The following is a 16412-nucleotide window of genomic DNA, read 5'->3' as shown; positions in this document are numbered from 1 at the left end:
GTGGCCTCCATCATTCTTAAATGGAAGAAGTTTGGAACGACAAAGACACTTCCTAGAGCTGGCCACCCGGCCAAACTGAGCAATTGGGTGATAAAGGCCTTGGTCAGGGAGGTGACCAAGAACCCAATGTTCACTCTGACAGAGCTCCAGAGTTCCTCTGTGGAGATGGGAGAAAATTCCAGAAGGACAACCATCTCTGCAGCACTTCACCAATCAGGCTTTTATGGTAGAGTGGCCAGACGGAAGCCACTCCTCAGTAATGGACTGTCAGGTCGTGTTGTAGGTGTGGTGTAGGAATCAAACGCAGGAAGCAGACTGAATTCCAAAAAGCTGTATTCCTGCCTAAACACAGACAACAGGACGAAATAAGCCTGACAGCAAAATCGCACGGCGAAGACAATGCGCACAAACAGGTGCGTCAGGATGAAATAAGTGCACACACAATGCAATGACGCTCCAGCAAACAGTGGAGAAAATAACGCTCAACCGAGCAATACACGACTGACGGTAACAATCACACACAACACAAGACAAACACAACGAAACTTATAGGACACTAATTACTACAAAACAGAAACAGGTGTAGAAACAAACAGACAAAAGCAAACGAACATGAAACATCAATCGGTGGCAGCTGAATTCGGAGACAACGAAGCGAAGCCTGCCGAACAAGGGAGAGAGGCAGCCTCGGCAAACCGTGACATGGACACATGACAGCCCGCTTGGAGTTTGCCAAAAGGCACCTAAAGGACTCTCAGACCATGAGAAACAAGATTCTCTGGTCTGATGAAACCAAGATTGAACTCTTTGGCCTGAATGCCAAGCTTCACGTCTGGTGGAAACCAGGCACTGCTCATCACCTGGCCAATACCATCCCTACAGTGAAGCGTGGTGGTGGAAGCATCATGCTGTGGGGATGTTTTTCAGCGGCAGGGACTGGGAGAATATTCAGGATCGATGGAAAGATTAACTGAGCAAAGTACAGAGAGATCCTTGATGAAAACCAGCTCCAGACTGGGGCGAATGTTCACCTTCCAACAGGACAATAACCTTTAGCACACAGCCAAGAAAACACAGGAGTCTCTGAATGTCCTTGATTGGCCCAGCCAGAGCCCGGACTTGAACCCGATAGAACATCTCTGGAGAGACCTGAAAATAGCTGTGCAGTGACACTCCTCATCCAACCTGACAGAGTTTCAGAGGATCTGCAGAGAAGAATGGGAGAAACTCCCCAAATACAGATGTGCCAAGCTTGTAGCGTCATACCCAAGAAGACTCGAGGCTGTAATCGCTGCCAAAGGTGCTTCAACAAAGTACTGAGTAAAGGTTCTGAATACTTATGTAAACATGACATTTCAGTTTTTTATTTGTAATAAATTTGCACACTAAAAAAACAACCAGTTTTTGCTTTGTCATTATGGGGTATTTTGTGTAGATTGATAAGAAAAAAGAACAATTTAATCAATTTTAGAATAAGGCTGTAACGTAACAAAATGTGGAAAAAGTGAAGGGCTCTGAATACTTTCTGAATGCACTGTATTTTCATATGTTATGGTTTTGTAAAGGCTGGCTGAATTCTGGCAAAGACTATGTTTTTTTTTTCTTTTTCTCAGCATGTCTACAGATTCTCCCTTCTCCCTGTTTTTGTTTGCTTGGAAATGTTGATACTGTTATCAGAAGAAACTTTGTAACATAGCATTTATAGCGGCTAAGAAATGCATTGCCATTAATTGGAAGGTTGGTTATCCTCCCACAATCTCATAATGGATGGCAGAAATGTCAAGTTATATATTACTCGATCTGATTTATTACAAGATTAAGGGTATACTGTGCAACTTTCATAAGGTCTGGGTGCCGTATATGGAATAGCCTACTGTAAGACAAAAGGGGTCTGTATTGAAAACTTTAGATTTTTTTAGTCGAGCAGTCACAAATATATAAATTTTTTCATGGCACACGAGACACGCGGGCCGCAGGGATGCCATGTTCCAAGAATATGGGGATTGTGGCTCAGATGCACAAGGCACGTCTCTCTCCAAAATGCGCTGCTCTCTCCCACCATTTTGTGGGTATTCATTGTTTCATAACTTCATTGTGTGCATTGATTTGCTGTGTCTATCAATTCCCCATTACATACATCACCAGTACTAGCCTACATTTACCGTTAATTCCCATCATTTCTAATCTGCAATGTTTGTTTGGTTATGGTAATTTATGTTAATGCATTCAACATATTATTATTATTATTATTATTATTATTACAGTAATTTACCATTCATTGTCATTGTCGGAGTGAAGATGTGTTTTGTAGAACTCACAACCTATTATGCTACACTTGTGAGTTACGAGGTTTGTCAATTTATTAATTGCCTTTTGTTTGGAATGCTCCTGTCAATGTTGAGTAAGGACGCACACCTGATTACACATATAGAGTAGGACTAGTCTACCTGTTCTGTGCGCAAATGTAGGCCTATATATGTGCCAATTTGGGGATGTCTGATAGTATTTCTGATTGTCTTAACTCACCGCCACTAATGAGCTGTGGAGCTTCTCAAAGTAATTTTTCTTCACCTCAAACAGCAAGTAAACAAAGTCTGTTTTTAGAATCAATTGAGAATGACAATAGGTCCTCAAAGTATTTGAACAATATTTCCAGCTCTCTCCCTTTCGATAGCCACTCATGAAAGGGAAAAATATAATGCTCTGATCCAGTGGAAACGTCATAAAATACCTGATTTACTTCTTATCTCTTGCACAAATAGCCCACAGCTGCGTCTGTCCTGAGCTCACTGGCATGGGAAACTGAGCGGCCAGAATATTTTATACAATGTTTCAATATTGAGTTTTGGGGTGACCCAGTTGATAGTTGATACAATGTTTCAAGATCATTGCAGACAGGCCATGCATAGCCAATGTGATTTATAGGATATTTATTTTTATCTGATATTTTCTACCTGCAGCCTGCAATGTTTTTATGTGTTGGCTTTATGTAGGTTATTAATTACATAGTTGGAAATGGCAATAAAAGTTACTTTTAGATTTGTATAATTTTCATTTAGATTTAGATAGAATGTAGATTAAACCACAGACAATGATTTTGAGATATCAAGTCTATTATAAATTAAATTAAACTGTTCCACGAAAATGTGCATATGAAAATCATAACTGCCACTCAGATTGGTAGAAATGTTAAGATAAATTGGCACTCCAAATGAAATAGGTGTAGCCTATTACAGGCAACTTCAGGAGCATAATGGCAGAATCTGCGAAGGCCAGCAGCAGCAGGAGAAGGAGGGTCGGGAACAGGTTTTTTTCTTCTTGTTAGGCTATCTTGATTGCTGGCTCCCTTTGAGTCATTTGTATGTCTTCATTATTTAAACAAACAGCGTGCTTAAAGCATCAGTTGACTTTAATATAACACATAGGGTGCGTCTATATATGGAAAAATACAAGTTAACATTTTCGACCAATCGATTGGACTACTCTTGGTGGAGAAATATGTTTTTTTAGTCGGGGACAGCCTTAGTAGAAATGCAGGAAATGAGCTTTAGATGGCCAAAGAAATTCTGAGGGAGGACCCCTGCCAGGTTATGTCCCATTTTCACCAGCTGAGGGAGCAATTGCACAATAGTTCAGTTTTCGCTCTGCACTAGGCGTGGGCACACTGCAGGATTGTCAAGGTTATCATACAGTTCAGCCAAATGTGCATTATGTTGTCGTTTACTTTTAAAAAAATCTACAATGTAGTACAATTACAACAAGTATTTATAAAATACAGCAACTGAATTAGGCCTACAAACATGATATTACATTAAGTTTTATTATTATGTTTGATTCATTATAGTCTATGAATGTGTACCATTCAATTCATTCTATGAATACAGCCTATAGCATATGCAGATGAAAGATAATGTTTCAAGAATGCATATTGCAGTCTTGAAATTTCACAGTGGCTTGGACCCATGGTAAAGGCAGAACGTTTTGGCATTCAATGCAGGTGTTCATAATTGACATTTTCCCACTGGCTTTTGTATGCTACTAGCTAGGTCCAAGAGTGAAGGAAGCCATGAGTGATGTTTTGTGACAAATAAACAGTGCACCATGATGCCCTTATTTGAGCCAGCTGACACATTAACTTGGCTTCTCGTATCTAAACATGGTTATTTATTAATTTCATTCATTCAAACAAAATGCAATGGTGTATCCCATATTGTTAAAACTCCCTTTAAAATGCATGACGTGTTCAAAAAACGCTTACAATCAACATAAATATCCAAATAAACACTGACTCCATTCAATTTAAATTGAATTTGGAGGTACACGCGTTGGCTGACACATGTCTGCACAAAACCGTGAGCGAATTTTCCCGGAACACCCGATGCATCATTTACTACCATTCTTCTGTCTGGTCTGTGCAGCGATACTATTACTACGGCCACGCCCCTCGACAAACTCACACTCATATAATTCCGCAGTGTAAAATAGTTCCACAAATAGCAGCGCCATTGTGCTAAAACTCTTCACCCTTATATTAAAGCAAACACATACTCCAACTGTGTAAAGTCAATGGATAATTTTAATGGTGCAAAATAATCCCTATATTTAGTGTTTATGATACTACGCAATGTGCATTTGGCGGGAAAGAGCACCGGGGTTTTTGGCGGAGGGAGAAACAAAATCCGTAGTATTAAAAGCCCGCGGGAGCAGCTGTTCTTAATCTTGCAGTAAATGGTAGTCAGCAGAGTGGCGTCTTGAGCCAGAGAGAATGACATGTCATACTCATCATAGGCACACACAGCGTTGAAGTCCTAGGAAGGGGGTCGAAAGACTTTACAACACCGGTGTCGACTTCTCCCACTTTCGGAATACTACTTTCACTTGACATCGGCTGTTTGACTTCCCCTGCTTGTTTTCTTAAATAAGAATTTTGTTTTTGGTGTCACTGCTATGGTAAGATATTCTTTATTCCTTTAATGGTTGTTTTTGATAGTTTGTACGGATTTGTTTAAATTGGTAAAGTCTTGGTAATTTTTTTTTAAACTTTTCGAACTAACTATCTCTACGCTAATATAACTTCACTGTAAATGTGCGATGTGTCGGGCTGGAATGGAACTGCTAAATCCACTCATGAAATGCCGGGTGTAATTTAACTGACAGCTGCTCCTTTGGCATGCATTGGATTAGCCTCCTAGCTAGTTAACGAGTTCATACTGAACTATTGGAATGGGTAAATGCACGTTTCACGAAGCAAGTCTCGGCAGTTAAATTTATGGATTTTGCGATACATTTAATTGTTCAATTATTTACGAACAGCCTGGCTGTTAAACGAATTGATAGCCAAGGTTCTCATGTGCTGGAATCCGAAGCAGATTTACTCATTTATTTTTCTCCCATTTTATTACAGGCAGTCACAATGCCGCTGAATTCAAATATGGCTAGTAAGAACTATGATTACGACTATGACTCGGTCCAGCCCTACTTCTACTTCGACATTGAGGAGGATAATTTCTATCACCAGCAACACAGCCAGCTCCAACCCCCTGCTCCAAGCGAGGATATATGGAAGAAATTCGAGCTGCTGCCGACACCACCGCTTTCTCCCAGCCGGCGACCCTCTTTATCAAGCCTCTTCCCCTCGACTGCAGACCAGTTGGAGATGGTCACGGAATTTCTCGGGGATGACGTGGTGAACCAGAGTTTCATTTGTGACGCGGACTACTCCCAGTCTTTTCTCGAATCTATCATTATCCAGGACTGTATGTGGAGCAGTTTCTCGGCTGCTGCTAAACTAGAGAAAGTAGTGTCGGAGAGACTAGCAACGCTGCAAGCGAGGAGGGACTCTAGTGCGACCGGGGAAGCTAGCACAGTAACCAGCACGAACCCTACCGTGAATTACCTGCAAGACCTGAACAACTCCGCATCGGAATGCATTGACCCTTCTGTGGTGTACCCTTTCCCGCTTGCGGAGAACCCTAAACCAGCCAAAACGACTACAGCGTCTGCCATGGCATTGCCTTTGGATACCCCACCTAACAGTGGTAGCAGCAGCGATAGCGATTCAGGTGTGTATTAGCGCCACATGTTAATGCTATAATTAAATTATTTATAGCTGGACTGCATATTGTTTGCAGAAATATATTACTCAATGTTGTGTGATAACATGCATAAATCAGACAATTACCTTTTTGATTGTGGTTTTTGTATTAATAAATGCACTACTATGCGAGTACTGATGTTAAATAGTGCATGGGGTTTGCCATGTCACTGGTTTTTGCTTCAGGAGCTGTCTCCCTCCCTGTTCAATTTCCAATGGTAGGGGGTTGGCCATTGCTCCGACCTTGCACTGCAATGCTCAGCAGAGTGAATGGTGGAGTTAGTTTTGTGTTACTGGGTGGGTGGAGATTTCACTTAATGACCAATGGAATAGTCTAAAATTAAGCACCGCCCACCTGGGCTGGGCTAAAAACTGGGCTATGATAAAACCCACCATTGAGGGGCAGGGAGCCTAAGTCATAAAATGGATATGGCGCTATAGTCCACATGGATAATAAATGCTTGCTTTTTATCATCGACGTGTTACCTAAACACTTTTTTTTTTTCTCACAGAAGATGACGACGATGACGAGGAGGAGGAGGAGGAGGAGAGAGATTGACGTGGTGACGGTGGAAAAGAGAAAGTCTGTAAGGAGGTCAGACTCTAACATGTCTAGCAGCAGCACACACCTCAGCCCCCTTGTCCTGAAACGGTGTCACGTCAACATCCACCAACACAACTACGCCGCTCACCCGTCGACGAGGAGCGAGCAGCCCGTCGTCAAGAGGATTAAGTTTGAGAGCAGTGGGAGAGTACTCAAGCAAATCAGCAACAACCGCAAGTGCTCGAGTCCCAGAACGTCGGACTCTGAGGATAATGACAAACGCAGGACTCACAATGTGCTTGAGAGGCAAAGGCGAAACGAGCTCAAGTTGAGCTTTTTCGCATTGCGGGACGAGATCCCGGACGTAGCGAACAATGAGAAGGCAGCCAAAGTGGTCATACTCAAAAAGGCGACCGAGTGCATTTTCAGTATGCAAACAGATGAGCAGAAACTGTTATTGTTGAAAGAACAGTTGAGGAAAAAGAGTGAACAGTTGAAACGCAGACTAGAGCAGCTGAGGAACTCTCAGCAAGCTTAATGAATGAGAGAAAGGACTCCATATTTTTAAGCCTTGAGTAACTTCCTGTGTATATTTGTGGCGTTGCATGCAAACGCAAAAATGACACGTTAGCACAGTTATCGGCGCCACACCTGGACTAGAATCGTAAAGTAATCTTTTTTGTTTTCACTGCCTCGCTTGAACTTTCCAGTGGTTATACATTTTTTGTATTTTATTTTTATTGATGAAAGGTTCTGCACAGTTGTCTACCTTAACTTAAAATGCTTTGTTTTTGTATGTTTTGTACATAATTCTCAAATGTATTTAAGAATGTATTGATCTCACAAATACATTTTTATAAATCACGTATGACTGGAGTCACGTGTCCTACCTTGAAATGAGAACGTAATTTGCATTAGCCATGAGCATGGCTAGCCTGTGTTTATTACACAGACCACACTTTCACACGGAAATTCTAGCAGCCTCGTGTGCTAGCTGGCCTTTCGCCAACCTTTTTAATTTTAAGGTCAAAGCTCAATTTCACTGTCTGCTTAGGTTTACTGCACAGAGCCATGCGCACGCTGCATGATCTGCTTAAGGCCTTCCCACACTGGATGTCAGATTGTCTTATGATTATTACATCAGACTGTGCGACAACCTGGGCCCGGTTTCCCGATAGAACATAGGCTTACGAGGTAAAAAAAACAAAACGATGCATCATTTCTACAACGTCCGACATAACATGCGTCTTAATTGGGCTTGTAGCCTGCTATATTATTTTTATGCAGTAATCTCTTTTCATTTGAAGCCTATTTTTATCATTTAGGTTGTTTTGTAAGAATTCTAGAGACATTGGCAACCTTTTTACTTGTCAACTTTTGTTCTGAAGTTATCGGCGTCACAGAGAGACCATCTCGTTTATGTTTAGCGGAGATCGCATAAAATTACGTGGAAGGGCAGAAAATTATCTAACGATGCACTTAGCTGTTCTATGAGTGGTCTGAGGCAGTCTGTAAATGATTGTTCTCAATAGCAACTTCAACAATGCTTTTGGGAAACCGGGCCTTGGCCAGATTGTACGATTTTGCTTCAGTTCTGTCGGCACATTATGCGATTTGGCTTGCGACGCTACGTCAGCCGGGTGTCTCGAGCATGGCATCAAAATATCAAGCTGTTGGTGGCGTTTCGAGAAACCAACATGGTGTCATTGCCGGCCGTGTTCCTATTGGTCAGTCGCAGGGATCGTCTCATAATACCAGCCACACAATACAATGAAGGCTCAACATTTCAAACACTGCCAGAACTTTGTCAGAGCGTATGACCGCACGTAGTGGTAATTAATCAGCAAACCAATACCCTGGCCCTGTCCGAATACCCGTACTGCATACTATGTACTAATCATCGCGTACTATTTAGCACGTACTGTTTAGTAAAAAGTATGCAGTATGCCGTGGCTCCTGACTGGCTGAGTAGGTGGGGCGGGGCCGAGTGAGTAAAAAAAAAAAAAAAATCTCAATTCAACAGACCTGCATCACATTTACCAGCCTGACAATGGCTCATTTCCAACTTCATTAATTTATCTAAACTCAATGGAGTTTTAGTCCTACTGTCTGACTATAACCAGTCTCACATTCTACCTAAACTGTAGCGCATATAGCCCGTCTATCCTATTTAAAAAGGACTGAAGACAGAAATGTATAATTTCGTTTGAATTCAACATATTTTGAGAAACCAAAGTGCTGTGGTGTGTATACATTAAATCAAATGGCCTAGTACACACCAACTGTTCAAATCTAAAGGGTATTGCACAGAAAAACGTATAGTTGGCTGCATGGCAAATTCCGAACTGCTGAACAGCAACATACTAAAGCACTGATCATTGGGAACGAGATCAGAATGACAGCTGAGGCTTGATCCATAAATTAAATAGATAGCCTAAAAAACTAAACCAATCCATATGTTCAAATCAAATGGCTTGATTAACATGACAACAACACAGCCACATCCCGAGTTCCCGGTGCCGACACATTCAGAAAAATCAAAAGATGGTTTAGTATTTAGTTTAAAAGCTCTGAAGGCCACGAGAACAAGAAACAATTTAATGAGAAAACAGAAATCCACTTTGGGAAAATAAGAAAAAATAATTATGTTTTTAAAGATGTAGCCTATGATGCAATAATCATGGTCATTTTAAGGAGAACAAAAACTACTTAGCCTACATTTGAACACCACCACAGGAGCTTCGCTTTTTGGCATCTTCCCAAATAAGTAGGCTAGTTTTGTTGTTTGGCTACTTGAAGAAAACTAGGGTCTATCACTCGCAGCCCACCTCTTCCAATGCATTGTGGAAAAGTGTGCATCGAATTATACTAGATGAAGAGCCGAAATGAGTATAACATCCTGGCATTTAAACCATAGTAGATTTGTAAAAAATCACATCCAATAAAACATATTTTGGCATACTGAGAATGCATCATGCGCGATTGCGTTGTTTCCCGCTACACGTTGGTATCGGTAGCACATCCCCATATCTAATGATCAGCTGTTGTCAAAGCCTAAATGAGTATGACATCCGGGCATTTAAAGTATACTCGATTTTCAAAATGTTGCATACTATTCAACTTAATTTTTTAGCATTCTCAAACGGCCTACTATTTAGGATGCAAGTATGGGTATTCGCACGGCTCCTGTCACACTGAACAAGCCAAGACGTCTGACAATCGTTTGCCACCTAAGAATGTGCCCACAACGTGGTAATTTAGTCTGGGACGGCAAAATGATGGAATAAAACGGCTAAAATTGTAGTCTGTGGGGGCCTTAATGGGCAAACGCATGAACACAAGATGCCCCTCTCTGTAGTCCATGTGGGGAAAATAGGGAAGTGTATTGGGAGGGGAACCAAGTTCACTCAAGTCATTTTAGTTAATCACTGTGTCTTTCAGTTTAGAATCTTGAATGACATGTATGCTACAAATTATTTTGTAAAGGAAACTAAACTGAACAAAAATATAAACGCAACATGTAAAGTGTTGGTCCCATGTTTCATGAGCTGAAATAAAAGATCCCAGAAATGTTCTACACATACAAAAAGTTTATTTCTCAATTTTGTCCACAAATTTGTTTACATCCCTGTTAGTGAGCATTTTATCATTTGTCAAGATAATCCATCCACCTGAAAGGTGTGGCAAATCAAGAAACAGATTAAACAGCATGATCATTACACAGATGCACCTTGTGCTGGGGACAATAATAGGTCAAATCTAAAATGTGCAGTTTTGTCACAACACAATGCCGCAGATGTCTCAAGTTTTGAGGGAGCATGCTGACTGCAGGAATGTCCACCAAAGCTGTTGCCAGAAAATGTAATGTTAATTTCTCTACCATAAGACACCGCCGTCATTTTCGAGAATTTGGCAGTACGTCCAACCGGCCTCACAACCGCAGACCACATGTAACCACGCCAGCCCAGGACCACCACATCTGGGGGGGTGCTGAGGAGTATTTCTGTCTGCAATAAAGCCCTTTTGTGGCCCACCCATGGCTGCGCCCCTGCCCAGTCATGTGACATCCATAGATTAGGGCCTAATGAATTTATTTCAATTGACTGATTTCCTTAAATGAACTGTAACTCAGCAAAATTGTTGCATGTTGCGTTTATATTTTTGAACTGTATAATTGACAGTTTGAATGGGAAATCTTATCTGGCAGTAGTTTGACAACCCTCCTCTTCCCATTCCCTCATTCCCCAGTCCCAATTGCTCTGCTATTCCTCCCCAGCTGGCAATGTATCGGAGATGACTTATCCTTACGTCAGGTGCTTGTCCTACTAATTAGACTGCCACGAGAACTCAGGAATGGCTGACAAATGCCGAAAGGCTGAGTCATGATCCTTTTTTAGTCAAGTGCCAATGCCCTAGCGCCAATGCTCATTTTAAAAAGCCACACATACTGTTGTGTGTTTGGATTACAGTTAATCTTGAGCAGTAAAATGCATTGTTGTGTACGAGACCACCAAAAGCGAGACCAATTCAAGACCAAGACCGGAGCAAATCGAGTCATAGTCAAGACCGAGACCGGGAGTGGGACAAGGGGTCCGAGACCGAGTCAAGACCAGAAAAATGTGAATCCAATTCAAGACCATGATTGTATTTTTGTAAAATCAACACCATATTAAGAGTTCAACATTTCCAGTATTTCTGTGTTCATATTTCAGAACAACATATGGATTCTTTAGACATTCAGAATAGTGAAAAAATGCATGCTGAAGGAAAATAGAGCCACTCAACAAATTATTACTAGGCCAAACACAGTGGAGAAAAATGGGTCTTCTACGTCTTCAGAGAAGGGCTAAGAGTTTATAAAATAATGATAATTATATTATGTTCAATGATGTTCTGATTCAATGTCTTCAGTTTTTGTTGGAAAGGAAAGGGTTAACACTGAAGAGAAAAAATAAATCCAATCAGGATTTTTCTTTGCTGGTCTCTGGGGAGATACAGCTGAAGTCGGAAGTTTACATACAGTGGGGGAAAAAAGTATTTAGTCAGCCACCAATTGTGCAAGTTCTCCCACTTAAAAAGATGAGAGAGGCCTGTAATTTTCATCATAGGTACACATCAACTATGACAGACAAAATGAGAAAAAAAAATCCAGAAAATCACATTGTAGGATTTCTTATGAATTTATTGGCATATGATGGTGGAAAATAAGTATTTGGTCAATAACAAAAGTTTCTCAATACTTTGTTATTTACCCTTTGTTGGCAATGACACAGGTCAAACGTTTTCTGTAAGTCTTCACAAGGTTTTCACACACTGTTGCTGGTATTTTGGCCCATTCCTCCATGCAGATCTCCTCTAGAGCAGTGATGTTTTGGGCTGTCGCTGGGAAACACAGACTTTCAACTCCCTCCAAAGATTTTCTATGGGGTTGAGATCTGGAGACTGGCTAGGCCACTCCAGGACCTTGAAATGCTTCTTACGAAGCCACTCCTTCGTTGCCCGGGCGGTGTGTTTGGGATCATTGTCATGCTGAAAGACCCAGCCACGTTTCATCTTCAATGCCCTTGCTGATGGAAGGAGGATTTCACTCAAAATCTCACGATACATGGCCCCATTCATTCTTTCCTTTACACGGATTAGTCGTCCTGGTCCCTTTGCAGAAAAACAGCCCCAAAGCATGATGTTTCCAACCCCATGCTTCACAGTAGGTATGGTGTTCTTTGGATGCAACTCAGCATTCTTTGTCCTCCAAACATGACGAGTTGAGTTTTTACCAAAAAGTTATATTTTGGTTTCATTCATTTGGTATGACATTCTCCCAATCCTCTTCTGGATCATCCACATGCACTTCAGACGGGCCTGGACATGTACTGGCTTAAGCAGGGGGACACGTCTCGCACTGCAGGATTTGAGTCCCTGGCGGCGTAGTGTGTTACTGATGGTAGGCTTTGTTACTTTGGTCCCAGCTCTCTGCAGGTCATTCACTAGGTCCCCCCGTGTGGTTCTGGGATTTTTGCTCACCGTTCTTGTGATCATTTTGACCCCACGGGGTGAGATCTTGCGTGGAGCCCCAGATCGAGGGAGATTATCAGTGGTCTTGTATGTCTTCCATTACCTAATAATTGCTCCCACAGTTGATTTCTTCAAACCAAGCTGCTTACCTATTGCAGATTCAGTCTTCCCAGCCTGGTGCAGGTCTACAATTTTGTTTTTGGTGTCCTTTGACAGCTCTTTGGTCTTGGCCATTGTGGAGTTTGGAGTGTGACTGTTTGAGGTTGTGGACAGGTGTCTTTTATACTGATAACAAGTTCAAACAGGTGCCATTAATACAGGTAACGAGTGGAGGACAGAGGAGCCTCTTAAAGAAGAAGTTACATGTCTGTGAGAGCCAGAAATCTTGGGATTTTCTGGATTTTTTTTTCTCAATTTGTCTGTCATAGTTGACGTGTACCTATGATGAAAATTACAGGCCTCTCTCATCTTTTTAAGTGGGAGAACTTGCACAATTGGTGGCTGACTAAATACTTTTTTTCCCCACTGTACACCTTAGCCAAATACATTTAATCTCAGTTTTTCCCAATTCCTGACATTTAATCCTAGTAAAAGTTCCTTGTCTTAGGTCAGTTAGGATCACCACTTTATTTTAAGAATGTGAAATGTCAGAATAATAGTAGAGAGAATGATTTATTTCAGCTTTTATTTATTTCATCACATTCCCAGTGGGTCAGAAGTTTACATACACTCAATTAGTATTTGGTAGCATTGCCTTTAAATTGTTTAACTTGGGTCAAACATTTCGGGTAGCCTTCCACAAGCTTCCCACAATAAGTTGGGTGAACTTTGGCCCATTCCTCCTGACAGAGTTGGTGTAACTGAGTCAGGTTTGTAGGCCTCCTTGCTCGCACATGCTTTTTCAGTTCTGCCCACAAATGTTCTATAGGATTGAGGTCAGGGCTTTATGATGGCCACTCCAATACCTTGACTTTGTTGTCCTTAAGCCATTTTGCCACAACTTTGGAAGTGTGCTTGGGGTCATTGTCGATTTGGAAGACCCATTTGCGACATATCTTTAACTTCCTGACTGATGTCTTGAGTTGTTACTTCAATATATCCACATCATTTTCCTTCCTCATGATGCCATCTATTTTGTGAAGTGCACAAGTCCCTCCTGCAGCAAAGCACCCCCACAGAATGATGCTGCCACCCCGTGCTTCACGGTTGGGATGGTGTTCTTCGGCTTGCAAGAACCCCCTTTTTCCTCCAAACATAATGATGGTCATTATGGCCAAACAGTTCTATTTTTGTTTCATCAGACCAGAGGACATTTCTCCAAAAAGTACGATCTTTGTCCCCATGTGCAGTTGCAAACCGTAGTCTGGCTTTTTTATGGCGGTTTTGGAGCAGTGGCTTCTTCCTTGCTGAGCGGCCTTTCATGTTATGTCGATATAGGACTCTTTTTACTGTGGGTATAGATACTTTTGTACCTGTTTCCTCCAGCATCTTCACAAGGTCCTTTGCTGTTGTTCTGGGATTGATTTGCACTTTTCGCATAAAAGTACGTTCATCTCTAGGAGACAGAACGCGTCTCCTTCCTGAGCGGTATGACGGCTGCGGGGTCCTATGGTGTTTATACTTGCGTACTATTGTTTGTACAGATGAACGTGGTACCTTCAGGCATTTGGAAATTGCTCCCAAGGATGAACCAAACTTGTGGAGGTCTACAATTTTTTTTCTGAGGTCTTGGCTGATTTCTTTTCATTTTCCCATGATTTCAAGCAAAGAGGCACTGAGTTTAAAGGTAGGCTTTGAAATACATCCACAGGTAGACCTCCAATTGACTCAAATTATGTCAATTAGCCTATCAGAAGCTTCTAAAGCCATGACATCATTTTCCTGAATTTTCCAAGCTGTTTAAAGGCACAGTCATCTTAGTGTATGTAAACGTCTGACCCACTGTAATTGTGATACAGTGAATTATAAGTGAAATGATCTGTCTGTAATCAATTGTTTGAAAAATTACTTGTCATGCACAAAGTAGTGTCTTAACCGACTTGCCAAAACTATAGTTTGTTAACAAGAAATTTGTGGAGTGGTTGAAAAATGAGTTTTAATGACTCCGACCTAAGTGTATGTAAACTTTCGACTTCAACTATACATCTAGCTAGCTAAGTCAGCCATTGGCTAGGCCATCAGAAGCTAGATAAAGGCATCTGCCATTCATTATAGACATTTAGCAGACACTCTTATCCAGAGCGTCTTACAGTAGTCAGTGCATACATTTTTCATACTGGTCCCCCGTGGGAATCGAACCCACAACCCTGACGTTGCAAGCGTCTTTCTCTACCAACTGAGCCACACATTCAACTGTATTAGGGCAACATTTTGGAGTGACAGTGGAATCAACCAATCACATTTTGACTTAATGGGTGGGACCGTTTTTACAACAACTTATGGAAACTTCTGCCTTCTTGAAGGCCAACAGGTCACTGAGCAAGAGCGAGCAGTAGTTATCCCACGGTCTAGCTAGCTAGTTTTTGTTGTCGGCTAGATTGCAGCGGCTGCAGCAGGTGTTATCAAAGAGGATGTTGTTGCTAATTTGTTAGCTTCTCTTTTTTCAAAAATAACTTTCAATAAGAAATTAAGTTTCAAATGATCATCATCTGGTGAGTGGAACTGTGTTTTTTATTGCAGCGCACTTACTGTTGTTAGTCATCTCTTTGAAAATAACATATGTATGTGGAACTGACAGCATTTTAGCAACATGAAATGTTATTAAAATCTGTTCATATACACCCCCATGAAGAATGACTTTTTAAAAAATATTTTCTGACAAGCGACCACGTAGATATGGCCATTTTCAAATTTTCATAAATTCTTAGAATGTTTGGGAATACCTACAGTACCAGTCAAAAGTTTGGACACACCTACTCATTCCAGGGTTTTCTTTATTTGTACTATTTTCTACATTGTAGAATAATAGTGAAGACATCAAAACTATAAAATAACACATATGGCATCATGTAGTAACCAAAAAAGTGTTAAACAAATCAAAATATATTTTATATTTGAGATTCTTCAAACTAGCCACCCCTTGCCTTGATGACAGCTTTGCACACTCTTGGCATTCTCTCAACCAGCTTCATGAGGTAGTCACCTGGAATGCATTTCAATTAACCGGTGTGCCTTGTTAAAAGTTAATTTGTGGAATTTCTTTCCTTATTAATGCGTTTGAGCCAATCAGTTGTGTTGTGACAAGGTAGTGGTGGTATACAGTGAGGGAAAAAAGTATTTGATCCCCTGCTGATTTTGTACGTTTGCCAACTGACAAAGACATGAACAGTCTTTAATTTTAATGGTAGATTTATTTGAACAGTGAGAGACAGAATAACAACAAAAAAATCCAGAAAATGCAAGTCAAAAACGTTATTAATTAATTTACATTTTAATGAGGGAAATAAGTATTTGACCCCTCTGCAAAACATGACTTAGTACTTGGTGGCAAAACCCTTGTTGGCAATCACAGAGGTCAGACGTTTCTTGTAGTTGGCCACCAGGTTTGCACACATCTCAGGAGGGTTTTTTGTTCCACTCCTCTTTGCCGATCTTCTCCAAGTCATTAAGGTTTTGAGGCTGACGTTTGGCAACTCGAACCTTCAGCTCCCTCCACAGATTTCCTATGGGATTAAGGTCTGGAGACTGGCTAGGCCACTCCAGGACCTTAATGTGCTTCTTCTTGAGCCACTCCTTTGTTGCCTTGGCCGTGTGTTTTGGGTC

At 41.2% G+C, this 16412-nt stretch overlaps 1 protein-coding gene across 1 annotated transcript; it reads left to right on the top strand.

The window, feature by feature from the left end:
- The first annotated feature begins 4706 nt into the window (after positions 1–4706).
- mycb (MYC proto-oncogene, bHLH transcription factor b) lies at positions 4707–7506 on the top strand. Its single transcript, XM_041841450.2, is given in 4 exon segments — positions 4707–4950; positions 5405–6062; positions 6607–6643; positions 6645–7506. Coding segments are annotated over 4 exon segments (1230 nt in total). The 5' UTR covers positions 4707–4947; the 3' UTR covers positions 7177–7506.
- The last annotated feature ends 8906 nt before the right edge of the window (positions 7507–16412 follow it).

Source organism: Coregonus clupeaformis, chromosome 18, assembly GCF_020615455.1.
Source record: "Coregonus clupeaformis isolate EN_2021a chromosome 18, ASM2061545v1, whole genome shotgun sequence".
In the NCBI taxonomy this organism is placed as follows: domain Eukaryota; kingdom Metazoa; phylum Chordata; class Actinopteri; order Salmoniformes; family Salmonidae; genus Coregonus; species Coregonus clupeaformis.
Note: the sequence above shows the minus strand (reverse complement) of the source record. Positions and strands in the feature narration are given on the sequence as shown.